Source organism: Sinohyriopsis cumingii, chromosome 17 (genome assembly GCF_028554795.1).
Source record: "Sinohyriopsis cumingii isolate HCF-2022 chromosome 17, ASM2855479v2, whole genome shotgun sequence".
NCBI lineage: Eukaryota > Metazoa > Mollusca > Bivalvia > Unionida > Unionidae > Sinohyriopsis > Sinohyriopsis cumingii.
In genome coordinates, this window is record NC_142977.1 from 38,669,684 (window position 1) to 38,684,042 (window position 14,359).

Sequence of the window (14,359 nt, forward strand, 5' to 3'; positions counted from 1 at the left end):
TAAGATGGGGGAATTTTCCTTACCCCAGTGTCTAGAACTGAATTTGTTTTACTATTACTATCAACATTTGTTGGCCATTTTTCAAATCAGTTCCCCAAGGGGCATTGGGAAAAAAGGTTGTCCAAATATGGCTGATTTACCTCAAAGGGACTCATTACAAACAAAAGTAGCAATATCAATAAATGGATGGAGGGCTCTGAGGGGGAAGGGGACCTGTATTAGTGCCCCCACCCAATGACAGTGACAAATGTGAACTTATAGTACAACATTATCAATATTTTGGCAGCCATTTTTGAATCGATTGCCCAAGTGGCATTGGGGAGAAAAGGTAACATCTGTTTGAATATGGCCAATTTACCACATAGAGGCTTATTACAAATTAAATTAAGGGTATCATTCAATGGACACGGGGACAGGGGTTTGTCCTGTAACATGGACATCTGCCAGTGACAAGTGTGATTTAAAGTTAACATGTAAATAACAAACCTCTGTTTAAAGAAGAATGTGGATATTTGCCAGCCTCTTTCCAACTGACAGAAAGTTCTCCAACCAGTTTTTTTTTGTGTGTGTGGTAAAATAGCTCCAACAAGCTAATGTTTTTTATTATCTGATGCAGTTCTGACTCTGAAGAACATTTGTTTATGTCTACTGTACTGTTCCAAATCAAATAGTGAAAACATTATATCTACTGTACTGTTCCAAATCAAATAGTGAAAACATTATGTCTGCTGTACTGTTCCAAATCAAATAGTGAAAACATTATGTCTGCTGTACTGTTCCAAATCAAATAGTGAAAACATTATGTCTACTGTACTGTTCCAAATCAAATAGTAAAAACATTATGTCTACTGTACTGTTCCAAATCAAATAGTAAAAACATTATGTCTACTGTACTGTTCCAAATCAGATAGTGAAAACATTATGTCTACTGTACTGTTCCAAATCAAATAATGAATAACATTATGTTTACTGTACTGTTCCAAATCAAATAGTGAAAACATTATGTCTACTGTACTGTTCCAAATCAAACAATGAATGCATTATGTCTAATGTACTGTTCCAAAATCAAATAGAGAATACATTATGTCTACTGTACTGTTCCAAATCAAATAATGAATACATTGTGTCTACTGAACTGTTCCAAATCAAATAGTGAAAACATTATGTCACAAATACATTAAATCTGGAATTTCTGCATCCAGTAATGAATATCCAACAACTGGAATGTTTGAAACATTTTGTCTTACATACCTTTCAATACAATTTTAATGACAATTTAGGGTCTATGGATATGACATTAATAAATCAATGATGGTACAGTGGAACCCCGCTATAACGCGATGATCGGGGTCCATAAAATCGGATCGCATTAAAAGCGGGGTCGCGTTAATGCGGGGTTTTACAATATTTAACTTTTTTTCCGAGAACATATACGTGTATACATGTACAATGATCAAAAGTCGGCTTATCATCAGATGAATATTAACTGGAATGCATTAATTAAGATATATTCAAAATAATCAATGGCTAATATATTTATAGGTTATTACTGTGCATTAAAAACATTTACTAATTTTTATTTGTTTGAACGATAATACAGATTGACCGATAATACCAGACTATCGCTATATCATGAAAAGTGTATCAACACCGTATGCTACCGTGCCGTCGTGGCATGCAGTTCATCCATAATGGATGTAATTTCATTGAAAATCGTACAGATTTAAAATATTCAATAATTTTATAATAGTCTGAATTCGTCGTGTAAAATATAGGATGAACAAAATATTGAAACCATTTACTTGCCGTCTGATATCGTACGGTCATTGCATGCAGCTATTCCCGGGTCTACATACGGTGTCTGTACAAATTTCATACCGCTAAAATTTTGTCATATGCGACAACTGCAAGAATAATTAACAATCAACACATGATTTCAGCGTGCAAATAACTTTTATTTCAGATTTTGTGAACATCAAAAGAAACATGTGAAAACTGCTAAATTAATCGTTGCGCAAAGTGCAAAGTCAGTGTGGTTCCAAATTTAAATTTCATCATTTCTTGAAAAATATGTCCAATGTTGTTTGCTTCTTTGCCGCGAACTGTTGGGTTCTAGCAAAGTCAAGAATGTTTCTTAATTGAAGGACTTTGACGCTGTCAACATCTTGTGTTTCCAGCCACCTTAAACTTGCTTCTAAATGTACTACTGCTTCAGACACTTTTGGTGGGGGAGTTGGGGTGCCATCGTCATCGTTATCATTATCGTCACTGGTTTCAGGTTCTGATTGTGCAGCTTCATTCTTCCTGCTGACATTTGTAACAATTTCGTCATCTGATATGTGTTCGTATATAGGGCAGATGTCATCTACTGAATACCAGTTAAGGATATCATGATGACTGTGCTCGTATTTTTTGAGTGCTTCTTCTGCTAAACATACGTCGTCTTCAGTGAATCCTGTAAATTCAAGCTCATCGTCACTATCATTTTGTGTCGAGGGCGTAAAAGCTGGCCCAAGACCCTTTATCCAGCATCGTTCAATGCAGCGTGCAGTGATAGCATCCCAGGCTTTACCTCCAAGGTGACATACTTCTTTTAAGTTGAGTAATGCCAATGATGTGTCGATGGATGTGTTATTATCTGCTACCATTACCTTTATCATTTCACGGCGATAATTTTGTTTAAATACGGAAATTATGCCTTGGTCAAGTGGCTGGATTTCTGACGTAGTGTTTTTCGGGAGGTACGAAACTTTGATCTTGCCATCACTGCTGACAAGATTTTCCGCTGGGGGGTGGGCAGGGCAATTATCCAGCAGGAGGAGAGCTTTTTCCTCCAGCTTGAGTTTTCGTAAATGAGCCCGAACATCTGTTTTGTGAAACCAGTTGTCAAATATGGAGCTATTCATCCAAGCATTCTTGCTGTTAGTGTACTGAAATGGAAGTGCCTTCATATTTACATGATGAAAACATCTGGGAGCTTTCGATTTTCCAATCATCAGAGGTCTGACTTTGTGGCTGCCAGACTTGTTAACACAAAATAAGAGAGTCGCTCTGTCCTTCCTCTTCTTGAAACCTTCTCGTTTGTGACTGTCAGTCTTGGTTGCAAGGGTGCGATCGGGTAACATTTTATAACATAAACCAGTCTCATCGCAGTTGTAAACTTGGTCGGCTGTGTAGCAACCGTCCTCCAGCAACTTTTTAAGCCCAATCAGGTAGGAATTGGCAGCCTCTTTGTCAGCGGAGCGGATTTCCCCAGACACAAGAACTTGGCTGATAGCGTGCCTTTTCTTGAATCTGTCTAGCCAGCCATTACTCGCCTTAAATTTGGAATCATCTCCATTGATATGGCGATCAAATTTCTCTGCTTGGGCTTTCAGAATTGGGCCAGAAATTGGAACACCTTCTGAGCGAGCTTGTACAAACCATTGGTACAAAGCTGAATCTAGGACATTGTCATTAGCTAACTTAACCCTTTTACGCTGTAAACCAGTTTCCTCTTCAAGAATGTTGGGTAGACTACGGAGCTTTCCTTCATCTGTTTTCCACCCTCGCAAAGTGGACTCGCTGATTCCTAGATCTCTGGCAAGCTGAGTTTGTTGTTTGCCCTTCTTTAGTTGATCTAGGGCATACAGTTTCTCTTTAGCAGAAAATGACTTGCGTTTTTGAACTTGCTTTTCCATAACAGTAAAATATTTTTTTATATAAGCAAACAACGTACACAGATAAAGCTCGATAACTAAGTAATGAAGGCCTGCAATGGTTACGAATCACTTTTTATATAAAACAAAATTAAGCTGAACGGATGTACAATTTCATACCCTTTTAATTTACAGATAATAAAGTGGATATTATTTACTTTCAACTGTTTGTTTGATCACACCGCCAAGCACAGCATACATGTTGGCGGCTTTCGTCCTTTGATGTTTATTAAATTGTACGACTCTTGTATCAACCACAGCTTTGTCTGCTGCTTGGCTGTGATTGCAGTTAAATAAGAAGCCCATGTCGGCTATTGTTTGAGCAACGACTGTATACAGATTTCATGGAAGACAATCACAAAGGCGATTTACTGGCTTTACTCATGGATCCGTAATAAGTAACATTTCCGATAATGTTTACTTCGGCTTAACAATTCAAAAACCTAATGAAACCAGTTTTCTCTTCTAGAGTAGAATATGGAGCTTCACCACAACCTGTTCAAATTGATAAATTTCAGAAGCCAAGCGTTGTACACACTATTTCTCGTACGTTATATATATCGTATTATTTTAGAATTCATACACGATCACTTCTCCAAAATCACTTAAAGAACCTGGATAAATTGTTAAGTTCCGATCGTTTATTATTAAAAGTCATACGCGAATTCTTCCACCAAATTATAATAAACGTTTTACACACTATTTCTTGTACGTTAAACAAATATTTTCACGGTCCGATAAAAATACACGTAAATGAATTTCAAATTTCAGGAACCATGCCACGATCATATTATTTTAAAAGTCACAACTAATCTCATGCCCAAAATGAAGTTAATTTCTTGTTTTGTTTTTTTTACTTTTCTCCAAATTTTTTTTCTCCATGTGTGAATGAATATACGAAATTTCGGGAGCCGTGCTACGACCGCATTATATCTGAATTCGCGTTATGGCGGGGCGCGTTATAGTGGGGTTCCACTGTATATGGATATGACATTAATAAATCAATGATGGTATATGGATATGACATTAATAAATCAATGATGGTATATGGATATGACATTAATAAGTCAATGATGCTATCTGGATAATTTGATTTTTAAGGGTCTATGGATATGACATTAATAAATCAGTGATGGTATACGGATAGTTTGATTTTTGCATGAAAAAATGTTGTATGCCGTAAACTGTAATTTTTGCATAAAATTAAATAAATTCACAGTTAATGTTATTTCAATAAAGGATTTATATTTACTTGTTTAATGAAACAATATAATGGCTGTGAAGAATATGTACAGGTGAAATTAGCTTTATTCATCACAATATCAGTTTGAGGTTTAATTTTAAACAATCTAAGCTAATGAAAGAAAAATGCCACCCAATATTGTCACAAAAAAGAACATAAAATTCCCCACCTAAATAGGCCAATAAAAGACCATTCAACAAGGACATCAAACTCCACAACTAATTAGACAAAGCAACAATGATGTCAAATGCCCTATCTAAACTGACAAAATACCATTCAGAGCAACAAATTCTAATCTCAACAAACACAGAAAACAACAAGGACATCAACTTCCCTGTCTGAGTAGACAAACAACATATCCTACAACAAGAACATCAAATTGGCCATCTAAATAGATAAAGAAAACAGTAGAGACATCAAATTCTAAATAGACAAATAAAATGCCATAGAGCAAGGAATATCTCTTGAAAGAAGAATGAGATACATTTAATTAATAATTTGTATGGAGTGACAAGAACATCTTTAAAACCACCTAACAAAAAATGACTTTGTCTTCTTAATTGACTAAACTATTGGAAGCAGTGTATTCTGCTGGAAAACATGCCTATGTTGTAATTGGTAGATTTGCTACTCATTTTGATGGAACTTTTTGTTAAGGCTTGATATCCAAATAATTAAGTAAAAAACTAAATGATTCCAGTGTTGATTGGACTTTATCTCTTGATATTAATAAATATCTTGACACTTGTTCTGTTTTTTTCTCAGCCCAAGTTTCTTCACCCAAGAATATTCTCTTTAGGAGTCATATGGTGGTAAGGGGAGGTAATGGGTAAAAATTGTTAGAGAAACATAATTTACTAAATATTTAGCTAATTTTAATTCTAATCTCTCTAAACCCACTAGACCAGTTTCAACCGAATTTAGCAGATAGCATTCTATCATAAAGGCCTTTCAAACCTGTATGTATCAAATATGCATCAAATATGGCAACTATCACTGAAAATAGACTAACTTTAAAATTACTTCTTAAAACTGCCTCAACAGATATTTTGATGAAATTAACGGAAAGTATCTTGACTTGAAGGCATATCAGATTTTATAAATGATGCTGATCGGCCATCAGATATGGCTACCATCACTGAAAACCTTTAAAATTCTTTTAAAAATCATTCAATTGCATTTTCTGGCTGAGTGGGATGTGTGTGTGTGTGTGTGTGTGTGTGTGTGTGTGTGTGTGTGATTTGGATTTTTAAGGTAGCTTATACAGTTCTTCAGTCATATCGCTACAATGTCTGCAGTGTGGCAGTTTATAGTGATGCCTAGCCTACCACTGGGGCATCATGTTACAGATATGTAGAATGATGTCCACCCAGACACATTATCCTGACACCATGCCAACCAGTCCTAACACTAACCTCCTAATGCTGTGTGCCAAGCGAGGCAGCTGTTAGTATCATTTTTGTAAGTCTTTGGTATGACGCGGCGGGGGATCGAACCCACTACCTCCCACATCCAAGGTGGATGTTCTAACCACTAGGCCACCAGAGCGGTCCAAGCTTGGGGATGTAGAATAGTGTCTATGGGCAGGGCACTTTTTTCCAGTTACCTGGGCACTAAATAATCTGCTGTTGCTGTGCTGTAAAAGACCAAACACCAAACCAAACCAGTGCACATGTAATAAAAAATATAGATGTGTTCAAATTTTCTCCTTAAAGAAGGAATGCAGCCAAAAGATCTCAAATGAATTTATAGGACTCACGGTACTAATTCCACTCCAATGGTAAACATATGGAAACACTGTCATATTCAAAATTCAATAACTTAAAATTTATGGGTGCTGATAATGACACCTATAATTTTTCGTGCACATCTAACCTTGGTGCAAGCTTATGTGTGGAGAACACCATATGACCCGCGGCAATTTGTTTACATACATGTGCATGAAACACGTGTTATTGATTCTGCACCAAATGAATCAGGTGCTACTTTCAGTATTGAGTACTCCTGAGTCAAGCCTGTAAAAATGCTAAAATTGCATCAGTAGAAATTTGTCAATATTTTTTTTACATTACATATAGGACAAGCTCTCAAAAGATATTTTTCCTAAAATTTTAATTTTCATTATTAACCAATTATGGACCACCAAACCTGTAAATACTCTATCATTTCTTCACCCATTTCTAGACTGGTTCACAGTTCTTCCGTATAATTAGTACCGTGTGTCCTATAACCAGATTTAATTTTTTTTGAAAAAGTTGTATTTTACTCCTTGATATTAGGGCATAATTGTAAGAAAGAATTGGCCATGCTTGTGCATGGATAATAGTGCAATAGCATTTTATGTGATACCAATATCTATAGTTAAATTGCATCCGCATCACATGTTGCTGTGTTGTATTGTACTTATTAATGGCTTATTCTTGTTATTAAAATAATTGTTTTCTGCCTTTGTATCTTCATGTTATCTTTCTATGGCATGCATGCTACACAAAAGAAACACAAGCATGCTGACATCAGCAAGTATGACATCATAGGGTATCAAATTACATGACGCATTGTATTTTCATCTCTCACTGGCTATAAGACAAGTTTTAAATGTTTTAAATTTCAAAATTGCATTTCTTTTCTTGCTGACTCTCACAGAAATAAGATACAGTGCATCCCTATTCACATCAATCAAACAAAACAAATAAGTGTGCCACATGACAGGTCAAAATGATAAGAGGCCATTGCCCTTTTGTGACTAAAACATATACACACACCCATGAAGCATCAAGAGATGCTGACATTCCAAACTTATTTAAACTATCATCACATGTGATTCATGACCCCCAAATGTTAATAAAAAGGTATAAAAGCCAAGGAAGAGTTCCATAAGCTTTATTATACTGAATAATTAAATAACATAGTGCTACTTTTTAGTATAAAACTATGGGGAAGGGTGAATAAGCAAAGAATAGACAGAGTAATTTCTTCAAGCCTGGTAATGTTCCCCACAACGGGGGTGGAGGGAATGTGTATCAACCCAAATAACACATCAGCATGAGGTATGTTACATAAGGACAGCAAGAGACAAATTTGAAAAAGCTATCCAAAGTTCCTATAATGCTGACATTGATGTTGGAGACAGAAAGTGTATGCACAAACTGTTATGACTCAAGCTATTAAGTATGCTGGAGGTGGAGAAATGTGTGAAAAACTTTGCTATGCCAAGACAAGTTCATGTCTCTATGCAATATGCAGACACTGATAAAAATTGTCACTGAATACACTACTTGTTAAATTTAAGTAATAGAATTGAATTGCATATTGAAGTTGCCTAATACATAAACATATACCTACATTTACCCAAAGCTCATAAAAAGTTAAGAAAAAGTCTCAAAATCATTACTGTGGCTACTTTCCACTATAAGCAGTGTTAAATTACTTACTTTTTAATATAAAGCTGAAAAAATGCATACATTATTGAACAAAAGAGAAACAAAGCAAACATTGCAATCACTCAATTACAGTCAAAGGGGAGGTAATACACCTTGAATTGGCAAACCAAATAGCAAGCTCTAATTTACAGCTAAATGATTCCTTACTATTACTTGATGGTAAGAACAGAGCAATGTAGGTTTAATAAATAGCTCTTGTTTCAAATATGAAACCATATTTCTGACATGAAGCTTGTTTTCATTTATTCACAACAACATATATGGTGAAGAAAACCCATATCACTTAGTGCACGCAGTAATCAAATGCTGAGATTTGGAATAATGTGTTCTGAGACCACAAGTTGCAACACCCTGAGTATAAAGGTTTTCTATCATGGGACTTGGTACATGAAGAAAAAAGAGATCTGGTTTGGTGGGAGAGAGCAGTATGTTCACCATGCAGTTATACATCAAGAATGTTTCAACTGTATGAAGGGAGGTTGGGGAAGAAAAACTGCCTGTGTAAAGAATGCAATACAGATAGGACTTTTGCAGACTTATATTGGGAATGAAGGGTTGAAAACTATTATTTTAAGTGAAAATGTCCCTCCCTGCTCCCTCAACAAAAGGAATGCAGAAAAGTTCCAATACTGTTTGCCCAAAACTGTAATGTACCAATATGAGAAACATGCTGAACATAGAATAGGTGTCAAGGAGTTTAATTCTAGGATAAGAAATAAGACCGGTATAATTGATATTCAATGTGACTCGACATATAATAATTCAATTTACAGGTTGAGGCAATGCAGCATGTGCAGTTTTGTGCACAGTCCTTATTTTTACAATGTTCTCTGCTTTGATCTGCTGAGTGTGTCTCTAAAGTTAAATGATCAGTACTGATACATAAGTGATTGTGACATAAGTGGCTTACATATAAAATCTACCCCACCCCACCCCATTTTGGGGAATTATTGCATGTGTTAAATGGTATTTAACCATACAGGCCAATCTATGGGTACCATCATATGAAATTCTGCCATCAGGCCATACTGTGCTCTTTTCCCTATGGCCTGAGCTATATACTTCCACTCTCCAGTGTATAAAACCATCCCCATCTGTCTTTTGTATAGAATTTTTCTCCAAAATCACATGCAAACCATGATAAAAAGACTCCATTATCACTGTCATATGTAAAAACCACCAAATTGATACCCTGGATGCACGTGGTAACCATGGAAACAACAAACTCCTATTATGGTATAGGTCGCATATAGGACTCACGGTACTAATTCCACTCCAATGGTAAACATATGGAAACACTGTCATATTCAAAATTCAATAACTTAAAATTTATGGGTGCTGATAATGACACCTATAATTTTTCGTGCACATCTAACCTTGGTGCAAGCTTATGTGTGGAGAACACCATATGACCCGCGGCAATTTGTTTACATACATGTGCATGAAACACGTGTTATTGATTCTGCACCAAATGAATCAGGTGCTACTTTCAGTATTGAGTACTCCTGAGTCAAGCCTGTAAAAATGCTAAAATTGCATCAGTAGAAATTTGTCAATATTTTTTTTACATTACATATAGGACAAGCTCTCAAAAGATATTTTTCCTAAAATTTTAATTTTCATTATTAACCAATTATGGACCACCAAACCTGTAAATACTCTATCATTTCTTCACCCATTTCTAGACTGGTTCACAGTTCTTCCGTATAATTAGTACCGTGTGTCCTATAAGATTTTGATTGAGTATATTTCTTATATAGTTAGAATTGGATGAATGCTCCACTATAACCCCAGAAGCTATTTTATGTATGTCATTGTGGTATAAAAAGTATACCAGAAAAGCTGGCATTCTTGTATTATTAGTCATAATTTTGGCGAATGGAATCTTGGAATTCTTGATGTTATACCAAAGGTTTGGAAAGATACACTTAGGAATCCCTGGAAATTAGAAACGATAGTAAATAAGCGTTTTGATCTGTTATAAAGTATGAAAAAACATCAAAACATTTTATTGATATTTTAGAGAAACATAGAGAACAACTTGTTAAAGTTCAGAAAAAATGGAATACAGCAAAAATCATAATTATTAAAAAAAATTACTGGAGCTGGACTAATCTATTACCTTACAGATTATATGGGACATGATAGCTTTTAATTCAGAATCATTCACCAAACAGTAGATTATTTAAAATTAGATTTTGTCAACATGATTTTGTATATTCTGTAAACAGACAAAACTGTATCTGTTTTTTGTTTCAAGTGGGCAGAAAGAACAAGTTTGATATGTCGTAGGGATGTAAATACATTCAGTTTTTTTCAGAAGGCTCCTTAATTTAAAGTACATTCAAACTATGTCATTTAATATAGGAAATTATTATTATATAGGAAGACATTTGATACCTTTAACTTCCCAGTATACTTTGTAAATATGAATTTCTTATATATCATATCTGCAACATATCTTTCAGTCTCTAAACAGAGGCAGAAGCAGTAGCATAGTATCTGTAGGCAGTACTTTTGTTTTCAGAGAGAGAAGTAATTTGGCTGAGGAGCAGGCTGGAGGGACTAGATTGGCTAGTTACAGTGTATGCCAGAAAAATTCTTTGTGACACATGTGCTGTGAGTAGTTTACTTGCTTTATATTTCTATGTGGTTAGCATTGGTGAAGTGATTTATTAACTTCATGCTGTCTGTATAGTCGAGTACAGACATATGGTTAGATTATGATGATGTCTATCACATCAAGTAGAGACAAAATTTCTGTCTTCTTAGTGTAATCACTTTGCCATCCTTGCACACTTGGGTATGTACCTGCTTGGGTCATACCTGCCATAAAAAAACATATGCTTCAGTATGTCTGTTACATGTAAAGTGTATAAACAGTAAGCAGTCCTGAATCAGATGATATAAAACTATCCTTGGGGCAAGTTAAATAACGGCAATTTAAAAGCAGTGAGATCAGCTATTAACCACCATTTCACATATTACTTAATTTCCTGACAACAGCTAGTGTGATGTATTTGAAGACTGCGGTGGATGAGTCCATTTTGCTGATTTGTGTATGTAATGGTAACGAAGGGGAACAATCCAATCTAGGTAAATCAACAAGAGGCTAGATGCGTGTATGAGAAAAAAAAGTTTTGCATATCATTGCTTTGAATGAAATAGTTTAAGCCATCTGTAATAAAGATTATTGAGAAGTTTGTGAATAACAGCAACATTTCTTTGAAGTAAGATTTTACTCCATATATAAAATGCAAACATAATTTTTTCAGTTGTCGGAATAGTGTTCAGTTGAGATTCATTTTTTAAGGCAATTCAGGAAACACTTAGCCATTGGCAAAACAAGGAAAATCCAGCAAAAATTAATTTCAGAATTGTTTGTTGGAGTTTTACTTTGTGAGGAATGCCAGCAAAGGGGGTGGGTGCATTTAATTATTTGCACAAAATGTCAACATATGTCATTTCTGTGTGTAGGGGATCTCTCATACACCATCTTTATGTAACTTTCAACAGAGAGTTCTCTTTGTTATTATTTCTTTTCTTAATCCTGTTAAAAATACTAACTATTAATTGACCTATGCTATTTCAGGATTCTTTCAGCCATGAAATAGATTGTTTGAAATACAATAATAAGAACAAGCTTATGTTTACACAGTTGTTTTGTGTTGATAAAGCATTACCACCCATACTGGACAAACGTGTTTATTACAGCTTTATTACCTGTAAAGCCCCCATTAAACTTTAAAACATAACCCCCCCTCACCCTTCCCCAATGAAATAGTAAGTCCCAAATGTGATGTATATTCCTTCTTTTTTTTCTATAAAGACAAGCATATCTCATGACCAGACTGCATCAGATACAATTTTGGCAATGCTGGCATTATGGTCAGTCAGAACAACTTGGTTCTGACCAGAATTTGCTCAGAGAATCCACCAGTATCATCCAGTCTTGACTGAGTGTAGTGATGGACACTAATGACACTTGCATTACCTTCAAACTCCCTATTGAATTATTGAGGGTAGCAAAGACTTATCTAATTAAGCCTATATTTTGCCATCCAATGGATTTTAAAGACAGAAACTTGGTGCATGTTTTTATATAATGTCAGTTTGGTAGTGATTATGTGAGTTCTTACACATAAGTATATGGCGAAGATATTTGACAATACTAAGTCTTCAAACCATTTTTTAAAAAAAAGTGTTTTAAATGCTTTGAACAAGACAGATAAGTTTATTTCTTTTATTATGATTTGAATTTCCATTCATTTTCTATAGGCTTATATGAAAAGTTAACTTATTCTCAATTAGACAAAATAGCATATTTTGGTCACATGCACTGAATCCCACTTGGTAACTCAAAACTCACTTTTTTAGTCTCACAAACCCACCAGTGCTGTCTGGGAATACAGCAGGTATGCATGGTTACTGATTGTGTCTTCTCACATTGCTATAGCTGAATTTAAATAGGTGCAGTTCTGGTTTGTGAGATAGAAAACTCATATAATATTGCTGTTTACTTTTTGCCTAGCTTTGATCTATGCAGGTAAGATTTCTTTATTAATCTAGTCTTTAGGTCATCTCTATAATTATATACATGATGCTCTTCTGATTTGACCTGTATCGGCCATTTTTGGATTTTCATACAGTTAACATTGTCTTACAATTGATATTATAGCATCCACTTCTTAAGTATCACTAATGACTCTTCTGTGCATATGTGTATGCATGTAGTGTGTGTACTATAGAAAACTCAGTTATGTTGCTGTATAGCTTATGGCACAGTCAGTTACATAAAGGTAAGTTTTCTAGGCATTGTTTAGTCATAGCATCCACTTCATAGGTATTATAAGTGATACTTAAGTGATTTTACTTGTATATGCAGTCAAATGGCCTTTCCTTCAGGTAACTTTTATTAGAACTGATAATTTAGTGTTTACTTGAGAAGTATTAATAGTGACACTCTAACACTTTAACTATACACTCTTTACATACACTCTGAAGATTTTAAAGCAGTGTTCATGCTGTGCTGCACTTGTATATATTGACATGCTGTATTTTTTATCTTGCGCATTTAGACCTTGGGTAAGACCAAACTGACAGCCACTCTACATGTGTAGCTTACTACAGTTGTCAATCAACAAATACTTATCAGACTTGCACATTGTAGACAGAGGTCAATGGGTAGGTGGCAGTGCTAAAAGGGAAAGCACAGAAGTACACCTTGAGGGATGAGGTATTCATCAGTTTGCATGCTAGGGTTCAACACCACATTACATACTGGGGAGTAAGATAGAGAGCAAACCATCTCAGTTACCATCTTGGACATCAGAACTATGGACTGGTTTCATGGATCAACATCCTGTACCTCATCTCAGTTTCAAGAACTGGAAAATGTAGTGCAAACCAAGCTTGTCCAGTTTCATCATGACCAGTCTCTGCCATATACTTCTGAACAAAATGGGTGATGACCATAAATGATCAATCAGTATCAACCACCAGAAGAATGAGTTTTGTCCAGCTTCACATACCTAGGTCATACAGGCACTCTCATGCATCAGTCCAACCCTGCGTATGATTCCCAGCTTAGTGCATCAGTATTCTAGAGATGTTACTTTACTTTGTTCTCAATCCTTTGCTTCTCAAAGGGAGCCACATGTGATCTAGGCCTTAATGTGATTGGTATATAGGCCAACAAATTAGAGGTAGTCGAAGGGAACCATTTTGGACAGAATGTTTTAAACATAGAGAGAATGTACTTTGCCACTGAAAGCTTGTATTGAAATATTTAAAAATCCAAAGTAAGAAAGACAAAGTAAGTCATATCAAAATTCAAGGCATGGTTAGAAAAACCCCATGTTTGGAGAAAACTTTACCCCATGTTTTTTTAATGGTCAGGTTGATAGAAATCTGCAAACAAGCAACCAAAGAGACCAATTTGTCTCTCTCAAAGTCTCAGCTACAGCAGAGGGATTTTC

At 35.3% G+C, this 14,359-nt stretch overlaps 1 protein-coding gene across 2 annotated transcripts in view; it reads left to right on the top strand.

Moving 5' to 3' along the window:
* The window catches only part of LOC149778455 (gem-associated protein 4-like), an 81,670-nt gene that overhangs the window by 44,042 nt on the left and 23,269 nt on the right, over positions 1-14,359 (top strand). For both annotated transcript variants that reach the window (XM_089939293.1, XM_089939294.1), the window contains exon 11: positions 10,909-11,000. In XM_089939293.1, the coding sequence (XP_089795419.1) occupies positions 10,909-11,000 (92 nt within the window). The remainder of the gene's footprint in view (positions 1-10,908; positions 11,001-14,359) is intronic.